General features: G+C 38.7%; 1 protein-coding gene across 5 annotated transcripts; it reads right to left on the minus strand.

The window, feature by feature from the left end:
- Positions 1–1,088: 1,088 nt before the first annotated feature.
- SECISBP2 (SECIS binding protein 2) lies at positions 1,089–27,551 on the minus strand. Of its 5 annotated transcripts, none has more exons than XM_042033544.1 (18): positions 27,479–27,551; positions 26,197–26,342; positions 24,161–24,353; positions 22,026–22,152; positions 21,453–21,607; positions 20,252–20,339; positions 16,953–17,086; positions 16,266–16,424; positions 13,483–13,584; positions 12,061–12,180; positions 10,764–10,896; positions 8,058–8,227; positions 7,156–7,294; positions 6,575–6,704; positions 4,800–5,020; positions 3,922–4,076; positions 3,281–3,479; positions 1,089–2,503 (listed from the first exon to the last, which is right to left on the minus strand). In XM_042033544.1, exons 1-18 carry the CDS (start codon positions 27,518–27,520, stop codon positions 2,394–2,396), a joined length of 2,523 nt encoding a protein of 840 aa, XP_041889478.1. In that variant the 5' UTR covers positions 27,521–27,551; the 3' UTR covers positions 1,089–2,393. The 5 variants fall into 5 exon arrangements, with proteins under 5 accessions (XP_041889478.1, XP_041889477.1, XP_041889476.1 ...); XM_042033543.1 differs by having other exon boundaries at positions 22,026–22,155; XM_042033542.1 differs by lacking the exon at positions 27,479–27,551 and adding an exon at positions 26,929–27,156.
- Between the last annotated feature and the right edge of the window lie 6 nt (positions 27,552–27,557).

Raw genomic sequence — 27,557 nt, forward strand, 5'->3', positions numbered from 1 at the left:
GAAACAAAAGTCTGAGGTATAAATCAAATTTTCTCTATTACCTGCTTAATGGATTTCAACAATCTGTAAGCAAGTAAGATGCTCCCTAATCAATCAGCCCAGGTGGAGAGCTGCTTCGAGCCACAGCAGAAAGCTTCATAGTCATCCCTAAGTTCTCCCCTATGTGGTAAGATTTAAATGAGTGTTTCCACATTAAAGACAGCAGTCACCCCATGCTAAGACTCAAATGACCCTTTTTCTTTAGTATGAGACCACCTTGTCACACACACAAGGTGACAACTCATATTTTCCCTATTTTCTTAACCATTTTCCCTATTTTTCACATAGGCGTTTCATTAATGCTGATGCAGACTTCTGACACCACCAGAGATATTTTTGTCTCGTTTGTTCTAATTTTTTTGTTCTTAGGACAACGATAAATAGACTTTCCTTGAATTGTCTCTCCTCCATTTGTTCAACAGATTTGGAGCAGACTTAAGTTTAGTTCGGTGGAGTTGAGCGGGAACATGGGTTATGGATGACATAGCTAAGCTTTGCTTTGTCTCTGCAGGAAATTACTGCAAGTAGTAAAAAGTTGCCAAATTTTTTGTTTAGTTCAATCTTGTGGGGGGAAAAAAAAAAAAGTCTGTGCACCAGCTGTGACACCTTAAATTTTTTTTATACGAAGAACTGAAAATAAGTCCCTAAGATTGTGAACAACCTATGTTTCCAAAGTTTTATGCTCTTCTACAGTAAGACAAAATAGAAAACAGAGTCAAAACCCAAACTTCTTCACCAAATGGTCCTCATTCCATGCAATGACTGGGTTTAGCAGTTCCAGAATTTTGTATGTGTATCTGAATGGCACAGGTCCAAATGAATAAATCACAACTTACCTTTGGATCAAGGGTGTATGCTGGCCAAAAGCATGTTTTGTCACTGGGACCTTTCACCCCCAATTTCCATTTAAGATTAGAAGGAACTAATACAAAAAGATCATCATCATAACTAGTGACCAACTGTGCATTTCAGCATAAGGCCGGCTCCCCTTCTCAATGTTCTTTCCCAAAACTGACATTTCAAGTATCACTAAATTCCCACAAGACAAGTTTACTTAAATCACAACCATTCTTTATAGAATCAATATATTGTAACAGATTTTATACAATTCATATTCTACAAAAGTGTTTGCATTTCAAAATTATTTAAAGTTTTTAAAATCACTTCTATCATCACAAGGCAGCTATTTTCCAAAGTATTGCACTACAAATGTTCAGTATGGTGAAGCGCTTGCAGACATACCTCAGAGGTGCTGAGCAGCACCTGGCACCAGTATCACCTTTTAGAAAAGCTGAAACAAGTTACGTGTGCATCCCTCCAGTTACTTTCTTTAGGCTTGTCCTCAAAAACCAGTACTGATACAGGCCATTCCCACTGAGGTGCTCCACCACTACTATAAGCACATTTTGTTTTTAGCATTTTATTTCCTCTAGGATACAAACTTCATTTCTTGTAAGATATAAATCTTTTCTCTTTAGATACAAACTGAGATTGCTCAAAAACTCCTAGATGTACATACCAACACAACCCCAAACTGAAGGAATGAGGAGTCTCAGCACGGAGAAGGTACAGATAGCAGGCTGGCACATTTGCTGTCCTGCAATATCCTCTAACTTCAAAGCAGGATGTACGATAAACTACTCTCAGTAGCAAAAGAAACATGAAATTTATAAAAAGTCTAAACAGAGCACATTCAGTTCAGGAATTTCAGACCCTTGTAGTCTGTGCTATCTCCTTCACACCTGATGTATGATCCCCAAATAACAACACAGAAGAGCTAACTAGGAACTTTGTCGTCATGGCCTTCCTTAATTAGTTTAAATCAAGCTACCTGCCCCAAATTAATTTCTTGCTGACTAGAATAAAGTGACACTGATAGCAGCCTGCCCTTCTGAGCAGGCTTATTTATAAGAAAAAACTAAGAACAAACCCACAATCAAACAACAGCTGAAGTTTTTTATACTGGAGTTGCAAATTAAGGGCAACTCTCCTTTAGCCCCTTTTGGCTCGAGGAATCTCTTCCCAAAGAAAATTATTTTTCTATCAGATTCTTTTGGTATATTCTATCCCAAGACATCAATGCTAGTCCATAAAAGCATTAAAGTTCAAGCCAATTCAAATGGTTTGGGGCTATGACAATTTGGTAGTGTCATCTGCTATAGTAATCAAACACACAGAACATAAAAATTAACCAGTGCCTCACATGCTCCAGTGTATATTTTGCTTAAAGGGATTCTGGACAGTTTACTTAGCTAACTTCAGGTATTTCTTTAGATTATGTTATTTTTCTACCTTTTTCCTAGGGATCTTACAGAAAAAAAAAAAAAAAAAGCCCAATAGAGCTGGATCTGGATTTACTGATGGTCTTCCAAATTCAGTATCGCCATGTCAGCAGTTGCACTCTTTTCCAATTCCAGTGCATATGGGTTATATTCTTCCTCAAGTTTTCTCTTCCAGACTTTAACTAGGGAATATTGGAAAACAAGCAAACAAACAAACAAGAAAACAAAGAAAAAACGAAAATCAACATATTACCATATAATACTTGAGGTAAAACTTAAAATGAAAAGCCAAACCTGATTGTTTACTTCCCCTTCAAAGTAAGTGCTGAGATAAGCTGACACACAGGCACATTGGCATTTACATTACGCAGCATCAGATGACACACAAAAGAATAGCTTAGGAGTGATGGGGTCTACTGACGTCCTTGTGTCCAACACCCTACTCAAGCAAGGCTAACTCTGAAGGTGGTTCCAGCTTTAAAAAAACCTGTAAGTTTTCAAGATTTTCAAAGAAGTTTTGAGTAGTATCTGCAATACATTGTATTGTCTGTTGACTTAAAAACAGACCTGGAGGAAAATGTTTCTAGGAGCAAGTGCTTGTGGACAGGAAGATGGATCACAAAGAGGCTTCATTACAAAAGCCAAGTCTACCACAGTCACGAAGTATGGACATCTACAATTAAGAGGATTTTTTAAACAAACAGAAATGTAATTAGGAGCTCTGTTAAACTCTCTTCAGCAAAGCAATGAGTACTGCTCACCACTGGTGAATTTCAGAAAGGAACTTCCTTTAACACTTTCTCAGCAAAACCTGACCTCCAATTTATAAAAAAAACCCCAAGAATTCCCCCCTTCCTTACTAATGACTAGTGCAGGTATCATTTGTTTCATTGAAAATCACAGAATTAATGAGCACTATGTATGAAAATGGAACAAAAAACAAGTCAGTAAATACTTACTGTAATTCGGAACATCCTCATCTGAGTCCCTGGAAGATGTTTTACAAGTTTCTAACAAGCCACTTTTTTCAGATTCATGTAAGATGCTGGGTTGGGTTTCTCCTAGTCCTGCTTTAGCATCTTCCTCTAAAGCTGCTATCATATCTTTGTAGGCCTTCCTGGCCTCTGTTGTCAGCTGTACCATTCTATGAAAATGGTCCTACGGCAATATAAAATATTAGAGTTTAAATCATACAGCAAGTTTTAATGTCTCCTTGAAAATCTAATGAATATTCCTTATTCAGAATGTGTAGGTTCATATATAAAAGTTGAGCAGCTTAGTATGCATGAAGACATGAAGAACACAGCATTTATTAGCATTTATAAAAACACTTGTTCTCTTGAAAAAAAAACCTGAGGGAGATAAAGATGAAGAGGATGTCAGGAAGAGACGGCAAAAGTAATTTTTTTAAAACAGTGCTGCCTGTTTTTTTCTAAAATCCGTTTTTCATATAAGCTATGTGTATGACCTGTGATGAACAGTCTAAGTCTGCAAAAGCAAAACGAACAAAAAACCCTTCAAATATCTCAGTATTTTTATCTCCTCTTCCAGGTAAAAAATGAAGCTGAACAAAAACATGAAGTGACTTATTTCAGCTTACCTGAGCCCCATCATAACTGAAAATTCCCACCACACTCACAGGCACTGCTTTGTTCACACAGCGGCCCAGGGCCTTACGATTAAGGGCAAAAACAAACGGGATATTCTGCTCACAGGCACAGTCGATGATGTTGTGTAGAGTCTCATCCAGCCCACCTGGAGCAGACAATACAATCAGGCTGACTGGAGCTAAAGAACCATACTGTTAAAACATGGCAAAATCCCAAAATTATGGGTGCTTTCTGAAACTACATTTTATAGGAAAAAAACCAGGGATCACAACAGTAGCATTGAATATCCATTTTTAAAGGAGACCCTGACATTTTTTTTCTTAATTCTTAGTTAGCATTAATTTTAGACTACTACTATTCCATGTTTTACTATATACGTAGTGCAGTCTAATCTAGTATCAAAAAAGACCCAGCTGCTAAGGAATTATTTAAATGACAATAATTACAATAATGACAATAAATTAATGCAAATAATGACAACTTTTAGGAAACTATGACTAGTGACTTATTGTCACTCCATGTCCTAAAAGAGACTGATACAGTGGGACTCCTTGCGATAGCAGAGCTGGCATCAGCAGCCTTTGGATTGTCTCAGTGCAATTTTTTGTAGGGCAGCACTGCAAATCAGTGACTAAAGAGATCCTAATCTCAGGTAACTTCTCCCACCCCAAGACCCAAGATAGTCTTGACTCAGCTCACAGTTAGCTGCACAGCAGTAAACAATCTGAACACAGGAGGCAACTTTATATGGCTGGATTTCAGAGGATACTCATATAAATTCCTCCAACAATAATATTGCTGTCAGTATATTGAACCTTTTCCATTTCTTTTATTGAACTGGTATTTTTTTTGTTAAGAACTTATTTACCCTTTGACTGAATCTTTTCACAGTTAGGAGAGATGATGACACACTTCAGTTTTTTCAGCTTCAGATGTTTCAGAACTTCTCTAAGACCCATAACAAGCCTGCGTTTTATCTTGGCCTTTACTGGGTCTTTCTGATACAAGCGATCTTGGAAACGAACCAGTTCTTTTAAGAGATCTGTCACACAACTGTCAACTTCTTTACTAAGGACCTGGCTGCAGTAACTGGAAGAAAGGAGCAATCAAATGTTAAATTGACTAAAATTACAAACACGTAACATTTAAATGAGTAAAACATTAAATATACATTTTAAATTCTATTCTATGTCTTTGTACTTTTTTCGTTTCCAATCCAAACACACTTGTTATATAAAAATTTACTTGGGATGTTTTTTCAGTGTCTGAGACCTTAAGAGGAGGAAGTTTTGTCCCTTGTGTTACCTGGCTCCTCAATCAAACTACATTAAAAATACATATATACAATAAACCTATTTATATATATACATATATACACACATATATATATATTTTATCCCAATAGATAAGTATGTGTGTATCTTTTTCTACTGAAGCATTTTTCTGAGGGCATTTATTTTGATGTATATAAATCCAAGTACAGCAACCAAAGTACAAAATTATCACTTATTTCTATAAGTTCAAGGCTGTGTGTAACAAACATGGAAAACAGGATCAGATTCCTCCTCCCTATGTTCATGTCTGTCATCCTATTTCATTTATCTGACTATGGCTTTGTGTTGTTCGTAAGGAAAGGATATAAAACGATGCACTTCATCCTTCTAGTACTCTCTGGGAAGATCAGAGTTACAAATTATTTCAGCCCACCCCACATTTTACACAAAGAATTTTTCAGTGAGGAAGGGTATCAAAGAGAAAAACTAAAGATATATCAACTGCACTGTTAACAGAAGGATGCCAACTGGCAAATTCACGTAAGATAATGACAAGAGATCACAACATCTATCCTGGATCTTAGAGATACAATTATTTCCCAATTTTCTTCAGGTTACAAGAGTATTTACTTAATATTTCCTACTGATTTCACTAAGTCTTGAAGACAGATCTACTGAAACACTAAAAAACCTAACCTAAAGAAAATAATCTAAGCTTTGCTGAATGCTCTACATCCTGTAATAAGTAAGACTGAGTTAAAAAATTAAAACACTGCTTTCCTCAAAAAACTGCTTTAAGCTGTCATGAGTGGATCTCTGACCTCTTCATATATAGTAATGACTACTTCTTCTTTATAAAGAAATGTGTATACACATCACCTTAAATGTTTAATTGAAACTGCACATAATAATTGATAAATATCCCCTTTATTTCTTTGCCCAGCCCCAACATGAAAATGTCATCTGGTTTCTTTCCATCTTTGCCATTTGGTTTGGCAGTAGAAAAGCAAACTACAACTAAAAATATTATTATGAAATAAAGTAGCACACCTTATTTAAGCTGTTACCGCATTATTTAAAATAAAGTACCTATTATTTTAATAGCAGCTTCTTTTCCTCCCTTACCCTCTAATGAGTTTGACTGCTTTTTCCTTCACGAAACATGCATTTTCAAGTGAGAATCACAAAACACACAAAGTTTCTAACTCCTTTGTGTGTCGGCTTACAGAAAGACTGAAAGAAAATAATTTAGAGTCTTCAGTCTAAACTCCAGTTAGTTTTGCAGAGAATGCAACTGAATTACCTTGTTCGAAAAATGCCGTATTGGTGGCATTGTGCAAAATGAGACATCAATACAATCAATACTTACTCTCTAAAATTCCTGCTGTGGATTTTTGGAAGAGTGGTAGTTAGCTGCTTTGAAGTCACAGAACCTTCTTTAGATTCCTTCATCCCTGTGTTCTCTGGAAACCCTTCAGCAACGTGTGTTACTGGAACAGCTATCATGTAAATCAAGGTATTTCAATGAAAAAACAGACCAAAAACCATTGTGAGAAGATTAAGCTGTCAAGCATGGAAGAGTCACAATTTTCGTATTGCAACAGTCTGCGGTAGTAGGGAAACAGGTCTAACTTTTTTTTTTATCTCATAGGGTTTTTTTCTCATCTCAAACCTCATTAATTGCCAGAGGTGTGTGGGAACTGTCATTACAACATACCATAAAACCAACAGGCATAGAAGTGTGGAACAGTAATCAGAATCCCTATTACTCAACTGCACTGACTTGCAGCTTTGGCCCACTTTACAGTCAAGATAAGCCTGAGATGATTCTCAGAAAATTCTGAGGTCACGGCTTTCATTTGGCAGTATTTAGTACCTATTTTCTAAAGTACTAAATGTGCTCAAATTTTCAGCTACATACTGTATATTACAGCTTCTCTCGAAAGATACCTGCGCGACTATCCTGTAGAAGTGTTTCGTCTTCAGTAACATTTCCAGCTGTCTGACAAATGTTATCTTCATCTTTTGGCGCTGCTTTCTGTTCTAACAGGTGTTGTTGTTTTCTTTGTTCTCTTTCTTTCAGAATAATCTAAAAATACAGATCAAAATCAAATCAATTTGATGTCATACAGATAACAAAGCATTACTCTTACCACATATGTACACACAGACCATTCATAAAGAGGTTCAGCACTAGCATCTGAAGTTTACAACCTTTTCTATTTGCACATAAAAAGAAGGAAAGATAATTCCTAAATTTACATAGAAAAGGACTTTTACCTTGATTACCAGGGCATGGGTGGAGAAAATATTTACTAGGGATAAACTACAAGGGCAAAACTACAGTTAAAAAAATCCTCTGTATAGAAGACATGACAGGAAGCAACATGAATGGGCAAAGAGGGAAGATACAACAGAAATCACCAGTTGGACCTAACACCTGTTGCTGCAGAATCAGCTGGAGTTCTGGCTTGGAAGAGCACAGAAACATTAAATACTACCTCTGTTTGATCCATTCCCCCCACTCCTGCAAATAAAGTCATCTTTGCCAAGGCAAGTAATGTTTCTTTGCATGTCCCCCTGTACCACTGATGTGTGGACACTTTTGTAGTGGCACTTTTTCAGCTATCAATTGATTCAAGGAAGAAAGTATATTTTTTGGGAATTTGTATATGCCATTTAACAAGACTACCCTCTTCTACCCATCCCGTCTTTGAAACCAAGCAAAGCTAAAATTTAATTCAGACCAGTGGACACTGAGTTGCAAATCTCCATATGAGGGGGCTTAACAGACTCACAGAAAATAGATTACCCTATGGTTTTACTATTTAAGGTAAAAAATACCCGAGGACCTTTTTAAGAGGTGTTGGTCTCTTTGCTTTAGGTACTTCTCTCTGTTTCCCTTTCTTTACCAAAGGAGCACTGGAATCCAAGGGATTATGAGGCATCTTTCCTTGGTTTAAACGGTGACTTCTTGTGGCTGTAGCAGGGTCTTTAGAAAGCAATGGTATGGCACCGCCAACTGAGATTTAAGAAGAAGTCTGCATCAGACAACTATGATACACCTAAATATACCGATGAAATACCTAGTGAATACCTAAACTAGAATCCAATTTCAAGTTTAAGACTGGTATACATATATTAAATTTGTGTTGTGTTACTATTAAGAATATTTACAGGCAATCCTGTGTCATTAAACACTGTTATTTTAAAAAGACTCACAAAAGACTGCTGCGTCCTCTACTTCTATTACACCCCTGGAATCACAAGCAGATTTTTTGTGTCTCAAAAGCAGAATTTCACCAAACACTGCAGTCCAAGATACCTTCAACACCATGCCATGCTGGCTTGGTAAACTTTCAGGAATTTCTGTGTTTCATGGTGGTGGCATTTCTTCCTCCACAGATTCTGTACTGTGTTAAGATAAATACTGAGTAGCAGTATTACAGATTTTAGATTTACTTGCTGTAAATAAACTTGAGCACTGACGCCCACCTTTTGTTACACCTTAGTGAAGCTGGATGAAATTCATTTGCAAATTGGTAATGAGTAACGCAAAGCTACAGCTAGGTCTCTTTTGCTTAACCTGAAAAGCTCGCTGAAGATGTCTACTTTACTTGCATTTTTTCAGGGGGTTTAGAGCACAGAAGCTTTAAATGAGTGGACAAATGATTAAACCTGGATCTTCCACACCATGATCTCATACCAAAAAACTACTCTCCCTCACTATCAGTAGGAACTGCTGCATCCTGTAGAGCACTTTGTCAAACTTCAGTTACCTGCAATATAAAGCAGTTCACATTAGCAAGTCAATAGAGAGGATGACTAAGTATCAGTGGAACCAGCTTGACACCTCTGTGACTCAGGCAACCTCTCTCCCCTAAATACACTCAAATATTCCGGCAGGCTTGTCTTAAGCCATCTTCATTTACTGTTTCCACAGTATTTATATGCAGATCCTCCCACACCACATGCAGTACTCTTACTATAAACAGTTTACGTCACAAAACTGCTACACCTAATGTTTCTTTTTTGGCTCTGTGTATCAAAGGCAAACTGACAACACACTGCCAAGAACATTATGCAGCACAGGCGGCTACAAAAATTGAAGCTGGATTTGAAGCAATAAATAAGCATACACCCTGCAGACACAAATTTCCTTCATGTGTACATCACCATTTCAAGTTCACAGTTTTCATGCTCCTAAACTTGATGACTTTACCAGTATTATTTATCATATGAAGTAGTAAGTGGAATAAAAACAACTGTCTCTGGTCACACTCCTTTCTGTTCTTGTTCACTGTCCTCTTCTGGTAACAGAGGCCAGCACAATGCCACTTCACAACCTACAGTTGTACTTTGGCACACACCAATTTAATGGGTACACTGAACATCAAAAACTTACAAAGCTAAGGTAACATCTGTCTTTATGCTTCCAGGATACAAACATGCCACATCAATTTCTCTTCTGCAGCAGATTCAGGCACAGGAAACTTAGGATTAGAAAGAGGTATTTTTACCCACACCTTTGTGGCCCATCACCTACTCATCAATACGTGCACTGCGTAATTTTGTAGAAACAAAACTGGTTATTAGTGCCTCTGCAGCATTAAGTCTGATTGACTCAAATGAAAAAAAGGGAGATCAAATGAAAAAAAAAGTATTTTAAAAAAGCATCTTACAGTTTCTCTCAGCTTAGTGAAGGAAAAATCTCATTGGTGCTTGGTAATCTTGAGCTTCATATTTAAAATCTCAGCTATCACATTAATTATTGTGAGATGAAACCTCTTGTGATTAGATCTCTGTCTGAAATAATTTCTAAAAAAAAATCTTTGCTGAAGTAAGAGAAATTTTACCATCATTGAATGCTAGCAAATATCACAGTTCCTTCTGCAAAATATTCTACACTAGCATAATCAAGATTAAACTTTGACCTATAATGAGAAAGGCACTAAGCTATTTTTTTCTGCATCCTGGTTATACATCCAAAAGGACTGAAAGATGCTCTCCATTAACAAAACCTAGCATTTTGTTAACATCAATTATTTCACAATTAAGAGGTATGTCAGAACTCATCCCTTGGCTTAGGCTGCCTGACTCTCATGTAACTCTGTGCTTAAAAAGAAGCGTTTACAATCAAGTCACAGCTCTATGATTTCCAGCATCAGAAGAGATTAAGAAAGCCTTTTTTACTGTGCAGCCCCTGCCCGCCTCTTCAGATCAGAACAATAACACACATACTTAAGGCAGAGCAAAAACCTCCACAAACATTGGTATTTCTGTCAAAGCAACATTTCAATCATGCCTCATATTTATACAAGGCACTCTTTTACAAATCAGTGTCCTTAAGATATTTCTTTCCACAAGTCTTCCATCAAACAATTCAGACTGCCATGCTTTTTAAATTTTTCAAGAACCTTCACTTTCTCCTGTATCTGGTGAACTGTGCTCTTGCCTGCATAGAGATCATCACAGCTCAGAAATCCGACTACATTTAATGTCTGAATACTTAAAAATAGCTTAAGGTGAAAGAAAAGAAATTTCATAGTAACCAATACCTGAAAATACCACAGGTTTAGGAGACTGTTTTGACTTCTCTGTTTGCTGCTTCTGCTCCAAGACTGCAAGCATGCCACCCAAATCCAACTGCACAGGAATTTGACTCTTCTTACCACTGCTCCTGGATGTTTCCTGAACAGTTCAGAACCAATTAGTAATGCCCTCCACTTCAGAACGTAAAGACTGTTATTTTTTATGGTGTAATACATCTTTTAACATCTTTATCCACAATACTTCTGATCTTTAAAGTCACTCAATGATCTTCAAATAAACATCAACTTTAATGTCAAAAATATAACAATATCAGGAACAGTTCAGGTAACTTTTTAAAAAGCTACTGCAACAAAGCATAAAAATATAAAGTCTTCAATAAAGGAAGGCTTTTATGTCGGGGTCCCACTTTGGTCAGACTGCCATCTATCTTTGAATGAGATAAAAGGCTTATCAGAATTTAAAGTTTTATTAGAAGTATAAAAAAACTACGGTGATTCTTCCAGGGTATGTGACTGCAAGGCACATAAATCATTATCTCCAATGTCTCACTAAAAAGAGAGGTCATCATCTTGCACCATCTCCTCATAAGCACTCATCTTTCTCTCTGCTTTGAAGAGAAGGCAAAAGCCATGATCCATATTTAATGAGGCAGAATATGAATAGACTATAAATGAAAAGTGTGGCTAAGACTATTAACAGACAAACTACCACAGCAAAACATGCTAAGGAAATGACTGCCAGATTTTGCACTTCCAGAAGTCTTATCTGGGAGAATCAATTCATTGTAATTTCTCTTACAACAGGGTTACAGAACATGACCTCCTCAGTCTTCAAATAGAATCCCACTTTGCATCAGAGCTGTGCCAGAACCTACTTACCAACACGAAACTACCTCCTGACCTCACTCTTGCTCTGTATTCCTCCTCCTTGCCCCAAGATAAAGGGATCTCCTTACCTCCTTGTTCTGTTAGAACCACTTTTAGGAGGTTCCCAGCTCCTTATGACAAACAGTTTGGACTGGATTTATGCCATGACCAAGTAAAACAGGTGAAAGAAAAATTCCTGGTATCTGAAATCCACAGATATTAATGAAAAGTTTGTGGTTTTCCCTAAACGCTGCATCATATCCTGGGGGCTAGCAATTACTACTACTGATTGCTTCTAATCAAGAGGACCATATCCCTTATCTCAAAGTATAAATACAGAATCCAAGATGAGAATGGACTTAGTTTTATATTTAAATAGGCTCACTGCCTTTGTCATTCTGAGTTGTGAATTCTCTTCAAACACGAATTCATTTACCTGAGTTTTCTTTCTTTCTGATACAGAAGATGAAACTTGTTTCCCTGACAGTCCATCCACCCTGGGAGTTTCATCCAGAGAGGGAGACCAACTATCACAAGGTTCTTCGGAGAGATGGATCTTTGAATTTTAAAGATGAAAGGTGACAGGAAGGAAGAAAAAATATTTCAAAACAGACACACGGAAAAGGGTGAAGATGCTATTAAATTCAAACTGAGTGCACCTTCAGCAAGTCTGTGAATGACACCAAGCCGAGAAGTACACTTTAGGAAAGGGATGCCATTCAGAATGATGGATGGCATTCCTGACAGGTTTGAGGGGTGTGCCTGTGTGAAACTCATTAAGTTCAGCAAGGCCAAGTGCAAGGTGATGCACTTGGGTCGGGGCAACTCCCAGTATCAGCACAGGCTGGGGGATGAACAGATGGAGAGCAGCTCTGCTGAGAAGGATCTGGGGTGCTGGCAAGTGAGAGGCTGGACATGACCCAGCCATGGGCACTCACAGCCCAGAGACTCAAACGTGTCCTGGGCTGTGTATAAAGAAGCGTGGCCCACCAACTGAGAGGAGTGATTCTCTACCTCTACTCTGCTCTTGTGTGTCCCTACCTGGAAATATATGGACATGCTACAGCAGGTCCAGAGGAGGGCCAGAGAAATGGTCAGAGGGCTGGAACACCTCTCTTACGATAAAATATGGAGACTTGGGGTTGTTCAGCCTGGAAAAGAGAAGGCTCTGGGAAGACCCTATGTGGCCTTCTAGAAGAGTGACCATTTATTGGCTGCCGTACTATTTAATCACATTCATGGGGGTTTTTTTTTCAGATTTGGAAGAAAAAACTAGCAAGGCAGCTTCATTTTCAAATACTTGTTACAGGCATGTGAATAGCCTAATAATCACATGTCTCTACAGTTTATGTAAGCTTTGAGGGGTTATATCCCACTTACGTCTACAAAGGTAAGGGGTTGCTTTCATCTGAGTTGCATGTCTGTAGAGCACCTTTTGTCATCATAAATCTTTTTTAAGCAATTGCTGTGCCTTTTGCTACTCGCTCTTCCTTGTCAAAGCTATTTATTGCCTCAAACAAAGCAAACAATGATTTTGTTTTCTTGTGTTTTGGGATTTTTTTAAACCACTAAAATTCACAGGGAAATAAAACCAAGGACCAAAATTTTTAGCAGCAAAATGAATTTCAAAGCAACTGAAATCTGGAATGTTACCATTATTATTTATGCTACTTGCTTTGACAAAACAATCATATGTCCAATCATTGTGATTTATGCTTAGGATTCATTCGCATAATGAATGCATTTCTAAATTAATTCTTAGGATTTATTTCAGTCATGTAAAAAAACCCCCAAAAAACCCAAACAGCTTGGATTCGTAACTGACATTTGACTCACACAGTGTCGCAGGATTACTTACTTCAGACTGCTTTCTGACTGCAGAAGTAAAGGACGGTTTCTGAGGTCCTACTCTGTTTCTCCTCTCAGAAGCAGCTGCCAGATGAGGAAACTCCTCAACATCCTAAACAAATAAACCAGATGATTTCATAAGAACAATCCGTATTTTCAAAACTGTTTTTCCTACACTCCAACGATTTTCTCCTCGCTTATCAAACATTCATCATAATTTGTTTCACTGTACAAAAATCCAGAAGCCAAGGGTAGTGCCACCAGCTATGACAAATATTACAATGGTTAAGTCTTCTATGCAGCAGCTTATTCAGGGCTGAAACAGCTTGTAACAGAGGTGCTTCCAACAGCAGCTGGTTATGGCTGTCAGCTGATAGAAATAATTAGAGGTAAACAACTCCTAAAGGAGTGTTTTTCAAATAATTTAAAAGCCTTGCAAACAACTTCCCTCTTCTTCCAGTACAGTCTCCAGCTGTGCAACTCTGCCTTAATTACGTGAGTGGTGAAGAACAAAACAGGCAGTATGTACTAGAGTACAGAAATAAACACAGGAATTACTCAAATTATTATGACTTACATACAAAAGTAAGTTTTATTAGCAGAAGATACATATGCAGAATCTGGATTAATCAAGTGCAGACAGGCTGAAGTCTGCTCTATTCTGGTCACCCTATATCCACTGTCTCCATCATAACGATCCCAATCCACCAACTAGGTTTTTGTTTCTCTTCCCACTTCCTGAGAGGCCTTTTTAGCTGTGATACAGTACTACTGAACACACCAAGACTTTTTCCAGCCTGAAAGGCTTCATTTAAACACCCCAAGCTAGGGAGCTGTAGCACAAGGACTGACACACTTTAACCAATGAAATAATTTTAAAGAAGCTTGCAAATAAGCCAAAAAGCAACTGCAAGGAAGTGAAAAAGTATTTCACAAATACACTCTCTTCAGCTTAGTGACATCTTCAACCAGAAGAGTCAAGTAAGTCTGTCTGATTGCTTCTGAAATGCAAAGAGATTTCTGGCATTTGAAACATCCAGTAGAAAACCAAATAATTAAAATGTAGCACTCAGTGTGATGTTACACCTCCCTGTATTTGCTCGTAAGTTATCATCTGTAAGAACATCAAAAATTAGGAGAAAGGTCAAATAATTTCCTTCTTATTTTCTTAACATTGTCATATTCCCATTTAGCCATCTCTTTTGCATACTTAGAGTCCTAATTTTGTTCAGTCTTGCCTCCCACAGAAATTGCTTCATACCTTTGATTATTTTTGGGGCCTTTTGTCTATCTTTTTTAGTTCAAATATGTGTGTTTTTTAAGGAATGGGGGGAATGTAAGAAAATAAAATCCACACTACATTTATATCAGATATGCCCTGAAATTCTGTACTGTCATAATCCATTTTCCTTTTTATTTTCCTAGTAATTCCCAGCACCGTTTGCATGTCTGACCAGTACTACTAGCACTCACCTGATTATCAATAGCAGCCTCAATATTTAACTGAAGAAAAACATCTAGGTCAGGACCTACCAATGCATATGAAAATACAGGCTTGGCTTTCTCCAGATGTATCCACTTATACTTATTAGCAGTGCCTATAAATGTCTGACCTGTATAAAACTAGTGAGCAATCCAATACATGGCTCTGTTGAGCTGCTGCACATAAGCAGAACCTTCTGAAGCCTCCTGGGTGCCCAGAAGCTCCACGTGTATCATCTCTTCATGTTTATTATTTCAAGAGCATCATACAAGCATCTCACCCATTTTTCAAGCTGATGAGGACACAAGCATTCCCAGCAAACCAAGAGGGTCACAAAGCTTTCCCCCACTGCCACAAGAGCTGCTGCATCCACATCATGGATTTCAGTACAATGTGTGTGTCTTGTTCCATGATTCTAGGCAATTTTTTTCCGATTTTGACTTCAATAGTTGCATTACCATTCTGCTTATTTTCCATGGCTTCTGCCATTCTCTTGCAGTCTAGACAATGTCCATTCATAGGTCAGGCACCATGTGGTAGCATATAGCAAAAATGGGGATACTCTTCTGAAGAAAAAAACCAGCAGATCTTTGATTTTACCCATAATTCTCTAACAAAGAGGTCTGTTAATACTAATTTCTTGTGCCATTCCTGGACAAGGAACCACACAATGAAACCATGTAGACACAAGTTCTGCTTCTTTATGCTGTCATTTCGGAGACTGAATATTATTATCACTAGATCAAACATGTAAATCAACACATGCATATGCTGTACAATATTGGGCCTTCAGTGAAGCACTGTTAAACCACAGACCAGACAACAATCTTCTAACATGGGAGAGGCTCATGCCTTTGGAATACCGATACACAGAAGTATCAAAGTACTAATATGCCTGTAACAGCTACATGAATTTGGAAAGACACGGAAATTAAAAGCTAGAAATGTAAGCACTGTCAACTGTGTTACACAGAAATTGCTTCCATATGTGAGACAATTAGAATTGTAATACTGGTGCCACAATCTTTAAAACTGTGGCACACTGTAGCACCTAGTATATTCCGCAAGCAACAATTGCTACAGAGTATTTTTAATTTAGGAAATTGTGCTCAACAAATATGTGGTAATTTAAAAAGTACAACAGTTTCCTACCAGTAACCTCTGAAAACATCTCAATTGAAATAAAACTATACCAACATCCTCTACAAATAGGCTTTGAACTTAAATTTCTACAAAGCTGTGTTGGCATTTGGTCTTCTAGTACACTCATAACACTTAAAAGAACAGCAACAAAAACTTCTTCAGTTTACCTCAATCTTTGGTGGCTCCTGTATTGTATTAGATTCACTTTGAGGTCCTTCTACATCAGTGGGTGACTTGGGTTTTTTCTTCTTTTTCTTCTTTTTTTTCTTCTTTTCTGACCCTTCTTCAGGCTCAGTTTCACTCGCATTATTTTTTGTTTCTGACTGCTGAAAAAGACCACGAGGCATGACCTTTAAAAACTAATCTTTTTCAGTATCACCTACCAAAATATATGCAAGTGACTAGCCTTACACTACTAAAGGGTATCTTAATCAAACCAGGCTGGGACATTAAGTGGACAAGGAAAATTCAATATCTCTTAGAAATTCATAGCTACAGCAAGAATTCTTCAGTTGCAGCATACTGCATTGTTTTCAGAATATATTGGGACTACTGGGATTTAATTAGGAAATATTCAGCCAAGTAAGGCAAGAGTTTCCATGTTTCATGTCTCATTCTGAGGGTCAGGAATTTGAGAAAAATCCAGCCTCAGAGCTGAAAGTTCTTATTCCTGGAGTAGCACTGTCTTTTTGATACCCTGTGATTCTTTTCCACTACAAGAAAAATTCTAGTAAGAACAAGCTGACTTTACATTATCTCTTAAAAGAAGTGGATACTGTACAGAGCCCAGGGAAAAAATGCCAGCAAAGAGACACAAACACAGGGACAGAAATTAGGTGAGAGCAGAGAAGTACCTTTGGTTCACTCTCCTGCTTCCCTTTGCCTCTGGAAAGACCTTCAGATATTGGTGATGAAACAATTTTCTTTGGGGGCTGCGAAAGTACCACGGCCCAAGACACACGTGGCTGAGCAGAGCCATCTGCAGGTGCTTCGGGAAATGACATTGGGAAAAAAGGAAACACAAAGACGTCTCAAAAACATGCCTCAAATACTCAAAAGGAAAAGCATTGGTAATTAATTAATCAAGGCCTAGCAAGTAAAGCAGAGCCATATTCTTTCTGAAGAAGGACTGGAATAAAACACACATTTCATTTCTCCAGCAAGCCTCCTGAATTGTAACTACTCCGTATACTGTCCCACACTACACATAAACACAATTAAACAATATTTGGAGATCTGTACTGTATCACCCTAACTCCATACTCCCATGATCCTCTCCAAAATACTGAAACTTCTGCTATGTTTATATATAAAATTCCCTTAATATTTCTCCTAACAGTCATGCAGCTTTCATGCACAAGGCCCCATCAGTACTTTTTATTTCCTAAAACCTTCCCTGTGTTACAGACACATGTACCAGCTGAAATACTTCTCAACGTGCCTCAGTGTACAAGAACGTCACCTAGTACCATTGAGGTGTATCAGTGTTTAGAAAGACATAATTAATTTTGTAAATATTCCTAACGCAAAGCAAACATAGAACACAATCTAGATTTTTCTTAAGAACAAGAAAAAACTTCCCTTGAACAATAAAATAGCGTAATGGTTTTAGATGGCAAAGTTTCGGTAGCAGGGGGAGTCTGCATTAGCTGCTGTGAGGAGATGGACATGGCCAGCCCCAGCCAGCTCCAACACAGACCCATTGCTAGCCCCAGCTGGGCCCATCAGCCACGCTGGTGGTGCTTGTGTTTAGACAGAATGAAGAACAGGTGCAGGAGTTGGAAGGCCAATGGTAAGAAAAACCCTGAATGCAGCAGCCCAGCAGACACCAAGGTCAGTGAAGAAGGAGGGGGAGGAGGTGCTCAGGCACCAGAGCAGAGGTTCTCCTGCAGCCCCTGTGAAGACCATGCGGAGGCAACTGTGGCCCTGCAACCCTGCAGAGAAAGAAGTGGCAGAGTGGCCTTTCTCTGTGTCACTCAGGGCATGAAGGAGATATTAGGAAGAAGAGAGGGTGGGAGGAAAGTGGGTTTAGTTCTGTTTTTGCTTCTCACCATCAGACCCTATTTTTAACTGTCAATAAATTAATCTTCACCAAGTTGAGTCTGTTTTGCCTGACAAGCAAGCAATCTCCCTGTCCTTATTTCTGTTCACAAGCTTCTTTATCTTATTTCCTCCTCCTGTCCTGCTGAGGAGGGAGAGCCAGAGAACAGCTGGGTGGGAGTCTGACTGCTGCCACAGTCAACCCACCAGAAACTGTTACTTGTTTCTCAGGGACAAGAATTTATAATAGTATTTAACTAAAAAAACACCATTACCAGATGACTTCAAAATTTCTGGAATAACTTTATCTTTACAAGGTCCTTCAAGGCATTTCGGCAGATTCTCCTGTCCTTTCTGAATCCTTACTGAAGTTACTGGGAAGATAAGGACCAAACTGTTCAGACTGGTGCGTATCTGTGTATGCACAGAAATCCAGTGAGAGGCACTTAGTTCAATCTTAACGTATATGATGCCTCCAAGACAGAGTCCTGATGAACAGAACTGTTTTCACATGAAACTAGCCACGTGATAGCTTGTGGCAATTAAAAAAAAAGGTCTTCATTCCCGCAGTCAGACAACAGGTAAACAAAAAAAACCCCAAAGCCCCTCTTCCCCACCCAAACTCCCAAAACAAACACAAAAAAAGGGAGGTGCTTTGGCATTACAGTTCTCTTAAAAGAAATAAAATATGACACAAAAGAAGTTTTAGGTACATACTAAACTCTAGAGTGCCAACTATTCAAAACAAATCTGCATATAAAGACTGACCAAATATACGTCTCTCATTTATTCATGGAAAACATCTGGATATGACTCAATAGACTTCCAACAACCAATACATGTTCCTTTCCTCACCTGAAATAACATGAGAGGCAACTACAGGAATATGCTCCCTTCAGCATCAATGACATGACAAAATGGGACTCAATATTGGAGCCAGTTTTCTTTACTTTCTCCTGTGATCAGTATTGGGGCCAGTCCTGTGTATCAATGACCAGGACAAGAGGAGCAAGTGCACCCTTAGCAAATTCATAGGTGACACCACACTGGGCAGGAGCGTTTTATGTTGGAGGGTAGGAAGGCTCTGCAGAGGGATCCGGGCAAGGCTGGATTGATGGGCGGAAGTCAACTGCATGAGGTTCAGCAAGGTGAAATGATAGGTTCTGTCCTTCAGCCACAACAATCTCATGCAGTGTTACAGACTTAGGGAAGAGCAGCAGGAAAACTGCCCAGTGGAAAAGAACCTGGGGATGCTGGTGAACAGCAGCTGAACTGAGCCAGAGTGCGCCCAGGTGGCCAAGAAGGCCAATGGTATCCTGGCCTGTATCAGCAACAGTGGGGTCAGCAGGGCCAGGGCAGAGATTGTCCCTCTGTACTTGGCAATGGTGAGGCCACTCCTCGAATCCTGTGTCCAGTTCTAGGCCCCTCACTACAGGAAAGACACTGTGGTGCTGGAGTGTGTCCAGAGAAGGGCAATGGAGCTGGGGAAGGGTCTGGAACACAAGCCCTGTGAGGAGCAGCTGAGCGAGCTGGGATTGTTTAGCCTGGAGAAAAGGAGGCTCAGGGGAGACCTCATCACTCTCCACAACCACCTGAAACAAGGGTCTAGACAGGTGGGGGTCAGTCTCTTCTCCCAGGCAGCAAGAGACAGGACAAGGGGAAATGCCCTCAAGTTCCACCAAGGCAGTTTTGGACTGGACATTAGGAAAAATTTCTTCAGCAAAAGGGTTATCAAGCACTAGAAAGGGCGGCCTAGAGTAGTAGTTGAGTCACCATTCCTGGAGGTATTTAAAACGTGTGGAGGCTTGGCACTTAAGGACATGGTTTAGTTGTGGACTTGGCAGTGTTAGGGTTATGGTCCAATAATTCTTCAATTCTACAATCCCAGCTGACGACATATATGAGCCAGAATGAGTGATAAGTGGTCATTTCACCGGAAAGAAAGTGATACAGCATTATTTTTTTCAGGGTTTTTTCTTTTATAATGAGCTTGCTCCTAAATCCTTTTTTTACTTTACACATCAACAGCTCCTCAGAACACTTTAGTTTTCCAAACTGATGAGACACAAGCAGTTAAAAATGCAAGCAAATCATTTTTCTTTGGAGAACTTACCTCTATCATCAAATGAAGAGGGAATTAAACTGGCTCTTGCTTCATCTGAAGCTTGTGGTGAAGCTTTGCTTATTGCAGAAGTATCTTCCTGCAAAACAGATGATCAGGTATCATAAAAGGATTAGAATCACTGACCGAAACAGAGCTAAACACAAAAAACCACCATAAACCAAAAAATCCTCAACCCATCTACAGATAAAGGCATAGGGACCCTTTTAGCCTTTTTATTGCTTGTCTTAGCAGAACGATTATTTCAGACCTACAGTAATACAAAATTTGAGCAGGTGTCTCTTCACTGGTGTACAAGCAAGATTATGCCTTATATTTTACAAAAGCATCAAAACAAGGATCTAACAATAGACAAGAAAATATTTTAATGTTTCATGTATGCTAAAAACAAATTCCATCATCAAACTCAAACAAGTAATGAAAAATGAAACTCAGGAGTTAGCAGAAAGGTCTTTTTTCATTACAGACAGTCTTCCACTCAGAAGCATCAGAAATATTATTCTGTCTGGATCCTTCAGAATTATTAATCATTAATCACTACTGAAAATTTTGATTCAATATACAGGACATACTGCTGAATACTTCAGTGTTTTATTTACTAACAAACAGGTAACCGAGGAAATAAAGAATAACGCTCAACAATTTTTTTCTCCTTCTGGAATTCAGTTTCTTATTTTAACATTTAGCATAAAGCAATTAAGTACAACACCACACTTTGTTTTTTTTTTAATGTGTTGAAACTATTGAGTAAGTGACTACTTACTATTATTTCCAGGTGAAAAAGAAAACAGTAAGCTGCTAAGAAAGTACAGGAACGTATGTGATCTCTAAAGGCAATATAGACCACATCAGTACATATCTATGTTCTAGTGGATCCTGGCTTTCCTCTATCTATGGCCAGCACAGACAAGGAAAGAACAGTAAGAAAGGGTAAGAGACAGCAAGCACTGACAACACTGCCTAGAAGAGCCCTGAAACCTCTAGCTCTGAACCTCCTTGCTTGCAAGGTACTTACATAGGTCGTAAACTGCCATACTGAATGCAAAATACTTGCATTCAGAAATGCCTGTACTTTTGACAAGTTTTATTCCTATGAGTTCTGCAACACGGGTTAGCACAGGCTAACCTCAGTGTTCAGCAGAAGAGACATGTGAGGTTGACTAAGGACAGTGTTACTTTCCACCAAACTTACTGGTGTACTTTTATGGCGTACATTCAGTATCTCACTGCTTCCCAAACTCTGTGACTTGTGGAAATCCAGAATGCTAGCTTCAAATGTGGGTACAGGACGAGACTCTGGTTTTGGAGTTTCAGTTGACTTCTTGTTTGTAGTTTTATTGAACCTGTCTAAATAAAGCACGTAAAGTCTAAGAAATTAAATTTGCTTGTGATTATTTCTAGGTACGTTTTATGGTACACTAGTTTACATAACTACAGTAATCATCACTGAGGACTGTTGCTATGCACAGCTCATATTAAATAAAAAAACCTAGCAATTATAATCAACATGCATACACAACACTGACTCAACAAGCAACTATAAATTTCAGATGCTTGTTTTAGAAATTTTTTGTATCAGTCGATGTGAATTTGTTCAATCAGGAAAAGACAGGTCACCATTCCCTCTCAAAAGAGTCACACAGAAAAAATATCTTTTTCCTTAACTATTCTATACTTAGAAACATAGTCACAAACTACAGCGTACTGCACAGACAACCATTCTACATCTATTCCATGTACTTATAACCAAACAACATGTTTGTACCTGGCTTCACAGAATCTCTGCTGCATGTAGATGTCTGGAATGAAGTCCTGTTCACAATTCTGACCGAAGATTCACCTCCATCATGCCTTTTCTTGTCCAGTTTTTTCTCCCCTTCTTTTGATCTCCTCTGCTGCAAGTATTTGCAACATATTTAGTTGGTTTTACTTAAATTTTGTAAAGCCAGCAAGTTTGCCATGAGTTACAGTTAACCACCTCTGCATTTGGAGTTTGACCATCAAGTTAATACAACACAAATAGTTAGTATACCATAACCACAAGTAACCAATAAAACTACGAACAGCCATTTAGAGATGTGCCATTTAATTTCATCTACCTTGTTACCTGTGCCATTTTTAGCATATATTATAGCTCAAATAAGATGGATATATACATATGCTTCTAGACAACTGCACTTTTAAGATCTCATTCATCAGAGCATTTCTAATAATTTGAAATTGTTTGGTATTATCATCCAGTCTGATTTTCTAAAACAAAGTTTCTTTTAGAGCAGAGCCAAAATCTTAAAAGCATGCAATCTTTTAACTAAATCACACATCAAGTACAAAACTGTGTAAGACAATGTCACAACATCCAAAAAACTTGGAGCAAAGAAGTTAGAGAAGACACACCTACATGATCCCTGTAAAGAACACACATTCACACATACTGACTGCACAGCTGTGGAAATCTTATGATTCTTCCACGAAACAAGGTTTGGCAGAGCTGGACTTAGGGATCAGTGAGCAAGGAATAAGCGCCAGGTTTGCATCTATGCAAACTATACTATACCAACATAAACGAATGGCTTAACTCTGATTATAGGATGTTGGACTAAACTCGAAGTACATTTGGAAGCAAAATTGTTTACTTAGGTGGCAGGACAAGGCACTATTTGATCTCCAAAGGTAAATTGTTAAAGCGTTAGGAGACATAATCAAATTAATGCAAAGCTACAAAGATGAATCACTTCTCTGAAGTTCACAAAAAAACACGACAGGGAAAAATGACAAAAAACCTGTAAAACAGTACAAAGCTCAGACCAAGCCCCTACAAAGATCACAGAACTCCCCCCAGAAGCTTAACTAAGTTTCTTCATGTTACATCACCTGTGCTAATGCTGAGCTCATCCTCTCCCCAGACAGATTCAGTGCTTAATCCTCCTCTCAGCAAGAAAACGAGTAATTTTAGGTGTCTAGACTTTGTATGTTATGTCTAGTAATGCATGCTTACGACCTAGTCTTACAACTCCTCTACAGAAGCTTGACCACAGTGAAATTACCAAGTCTCTGCCTAGATAGTGAGGTCCACCAGAAGGATTTGACTGCAGAACAGATTAGATGCAACTACTGGAAACAACAACACTAAACACAACAAATTTAAGAGGCACAATGTCTAACCATGGAGGGAAATTAGTTTATAATACATTAGGGTTTTTTCCCTTTTATATTTTGAAAGGTTTGTCTATTTTTTTTTTGAAAATATTTTGCAAGTTTCAGGAAATTTATCTCCGAACAGACACACACACAAATGACTGAAGATGTTTACTGAACATCTGTTTTACTTTTGACTGAAAAAGAGTACATTCCTAACATGAACCTTTCCTCCCTCTCCACGGCAACACAACTTCCTCCATTCTTGTGGATTGTCTTCAACCTGTAGCAAGTCTTGGAAATCCTTCAACAACAGAAGTGGTCTTATCACTTAGCAGTCAAACAGATGATTACACAGGTCTCTCTTAAGTAAGGTTCATGGAAGCTGCCACTGGGCTTAAAGAAAGCCCTTTTCCCTTCCCCCCATGCCCAAAGAGTGAGGAAAGAAAGCACAGCTCACAAATGAATGGCCTTTGCCCCCTGACCCCCCACCTTAGATGCTGCTTTCTGAGGAAAAAAAAATATTTCCCCTCATGTTCCAAAAATGCTGCTTGAAAAACTGTATTAATTTGAAGCGTAGAATTACATGAACTTTTTAGTATTCTGAAGTTGGGCACACTATAATACTATCCTCTTTAAATACCATTCATGACCTCTACAAGAAAGAATGATGATTCACTTTAAAAGTATGAACCAAACATTTACAAAGACTGATTTAAAGTAAGAATTTAATATTAATTTTTAAAAAAACACAGATTTGCTCACCTTTGAAAGGCTCTTACTTTCTTGTCTGACCAGACATGTTTGCTCAGCAGATTCGCTGACTATTCCTGAACCATTATAGTGTGTTGAGTTGTTAGACTGATACTGTGAGCCAGCTCCTGGATACACATTTGCAACAACATCAGGTGAGTAAGAGCAGCTGGAGTATTCACGGAAGGCAGGATCTCCTAGAACACTAAGTGATGGATATTGAGAAAGAAATGAAAGTCATCCTGGGGCAAGTCTACTTGTTGCCTAGACAAACATATTCCTTGTCTAAAGAATTTGTTTGACAAGAAAGCTCTATTTCAAAAGAAAACTATTCCATGTTATTTCAGTTAAGTATTTACTCACTGCTACAGACTTCTTCAAAAACAATTAATTTTGTTTTGGGAGAACATGTAATTAAGCAAATATCTTAAAACACAGATGTTATCCATTTCCAGGTGTCAAAACTAGTCTGCTTTGCAGTTATAGTTCTCATGCCTGTTTAAGGTTACCAAGATTCTTCATGCTTATTTTCAGTAAGCTTTTTCTTGTGAAACAAACTAAAAGCACAGCGTAAGGACATGACATGCATCACATATTTGACTGCAAAAAAGCAAACATTAAAACCTGTCTTAAAATGACAATAACAAAGTAGGAGTATAACATTCTATGGAGTGTGAAACATGTATGAAATACAATGTAGAATTACAAAATAATAATAATTAACTGACCTCCATGTAACCATCACAATTTATGAATACACAACATGCCTGGGGCACGCCTCTTTCCTTCAAATGTATGCTCAAAAATTCCCTTTCAATTTCCTTCTACACTTTGTCCAGAAAATATATACTTAGAGAGTCTAGATTTCATTAGGGAGAATGGAAATTTCTCAGCTTCAAAAAGTTACACTCAGGTTTTAAAGCTGTTCACCACGAAGCTGCCAACCTCAGAATTTTGTGTAGATAATGACAGAGAAAGTTTCCCATCAGTACAAAAGACTTCAGAAAACACACTTCATACTGCCCGTTGTAATTCTGATAGAATGTAGTCAAAATGATGCTTATAATCAGTTTAGACACGAAGTAGAAATATACCAAATGAGACTCAAAAATATAACTGTGTCTCACAACAAGGCAAAACACTCATTAGGAGACTACTGTTGTCTGCGTTGGGGTTTTTTTCATAGTAATTGATTTAATGCTAATGCTGTGGCCTTTCTCTAACGCATAGAACAGGCCATACTCACCTCAACATTAAATTTCTAATACAAATGAAAATAGGTTGAAAATACTGAGATTCCCTGCAGGATAAAAAGAAGGCCTACAATGATTTTGTTCACTAATGTTCTGAATTTTTAAGGAAACACCAACAACTTTGCAGTAATTGTATAATTAATCCAATGCTTAGGGTCCTGAGAAGCAATGAGAGAATTATGTAACATCATCAGATTCTTCCAAGACTCAGTTACTTCCTATCCTATTATACAGGCTTTCTTCTAGTTTGCTCTGGGTTAAAAAATACTTTTGTAAGTCTACCACGAATACTTTTCTTGGGCTCTAGTAGAAAAACACCAAAACTTTCAGAAACCTGTAGCATTTTCAGTAAAACTGCCTTTCTGAGGATGCACAGGTTGTGGAGAGGAGATCCAGGAGAGGCCCCATATATCATATATTTACAGGATGAGAAACCTTCTTGAAGAATCTTTTTGCTCGTGTACAACTACATCTACCTCAGCCCGGTCATAACACAACTTTTATCCAAGGACTGGATTCAGCTCCTTCCAAAACACACAAAAACCAGACCAATCATTACAGACCACCAAATCCACATTAATGCTCTGAAACAGTACAGGCCCTTGTGAGCAAAAGACAAGGTACCCGGTATATGCCCAGAGAACATAAATGTAAAAAACTAAATCATGAAGATAATGCAGAAGCATTTCTACAGTTGGACTAATAATGTACTGAACCTCGCTTCCTAAGACTACTCACTGTTCAAAACCAGAAGGTTAAATCCCCCAAGAAATAAGATTCAGAAAATATACATACTTATCCAAAGATGGTTCCTGAACAAATCGGTAGCATGTAGTTAAATACCTAGGAAAGACACATGCTTCTGAGGGTTCTGACCATGCCACAGTTACCGCCGCGTGTTTTGGAACAAATGGTTTGACCTCTGCTGACAACTTGATGCCCTGAGAAACAAAACGTTTTTTGGCTACATGCATTTGGAGATTAATGTTATTAAGTGAAAAATACTCAGACTTGTGAGCTTAACTGTCATTGGAAAGTGTTAGTTTGCTCTCTTCTAATAAAACATGCAAAACAATAAAGCTCACCAAAAGGAAATGGAGAAATAAGATGAAAACAAAACCAAGGAAATAAAAAAAATATGTGACTGCTCTGGAAAGTTATTAAATACCCTCATTTATCATGAAACACTCACAAAGGTAAGTTATATAAAGGACAAAGGCTTGCTTAAAACAAGATGCAGTAAATGCAAATATACAAATTCTTACTTCGCATTTGAACAGTACAAGCTAAAACTCATAAATATACTAACATTTCTGTTAACCAAACTCTGAAAGTATGTAACAATAATGTCTTTGTGCACATCTGTATTTTAAAGCAGTCCGCCTGAAATGGAACACTTCATTTAATAGCCTTGTTGCTTCTAGCACAACACAAATTTATTAAGACAAGTTTTCCATTTGTTCTGAATTACCATCGACTTAAACTGGATATGTATATATTGAATGAAATGAGACTCGAACTATTTACCGCCATGTCATCAAAACACGCAGGAAGCAACTGTGACTGTAGGTTGATCACTAACATCCCCGAACCAGGTAATAGGTCCACTACTGCAATTGGTTAGAATCTGGGCACCCAGCCTTAGAATGCCTGGGATGTCTACCTGTCCTTCCAGCAGACTCTACACTCTAAATGAAGAGATGTTTCCACACTTGAGCTCACTGGCAGTAATGTCTAGAGTTCCCCACCCCAACTGGTAGGAAGCGCCACGCTCTGCTCCAACCTGAGCGACCCCTCCCCCCCCGGTTTTGACCTTCCAGAAGGACTCCTCTCCCTGTCCTGAACCAAAGGCTGACCCAAGGCGCAGTGGGAGCTACCCTGCCCGGGGGAAGTGTATGGGCAGCCGGCGCGCTCGGCCCGGACTAGTGAGCGGCCCCCGGGGCGGGGAGCGGCAGCTCGGCGCGAGCCGAGGAGATCCACTCGCGTCTCCCGCCCGAGGCGGCTCCTGGCGAGCGACTCCGCGCCGAGAAGAGCCGGGAAAAGGGCAGGGGACTGCGGGTGGTGCTGCCGCCCTTACCTCGCCGCGGCGGCCCGAGCGCGGCCGCCTCTCGGCCGACATGGCGCGGGGGGCGCGGCCCCGCTCCCGCCGCCGGCCC

This window comes from Corvus kubaryi, unplaced genomic scaffold (genome assembly GCF_017639235.1).
Source record: "Corvus kubaryi isolate FWS band 111438036 unplaced genomic scaffold, C.kubaryi_AGA036_p1.0 37357, whole genome shotgun sequence".
In the NCBI taxonomy this organism is placed as follows: Eukaryota; Metazoa; Chordata; class Aves; order Passeriformes; family Corvidae; genus Corvus; species Corvus kubaryi.

Coding starts and splice junctions, on each gene's coding strand:
- SECISBP2 (XM_042033541.1), bottom strand. CDS start 26,985: ATGTTAGTGATCAACCTACAGTCACAGTTGCTTCCTGCGTGTTTTGAT. Junction 10,897..12,060: donor CAGAAAGAAAGAAAACTCAG/GTAAATGAATTC, acceptor TGAACTGTTCAG/GAAACATCCAGGAGCAGTGG. Junction 5,021..6,574: donor CACAGCAGGAATTTTAGAGA/GTAAGTATTGAT, acceptor CCTTTCTTCCAG/TTACTGCAGCCAGGTCCTTA.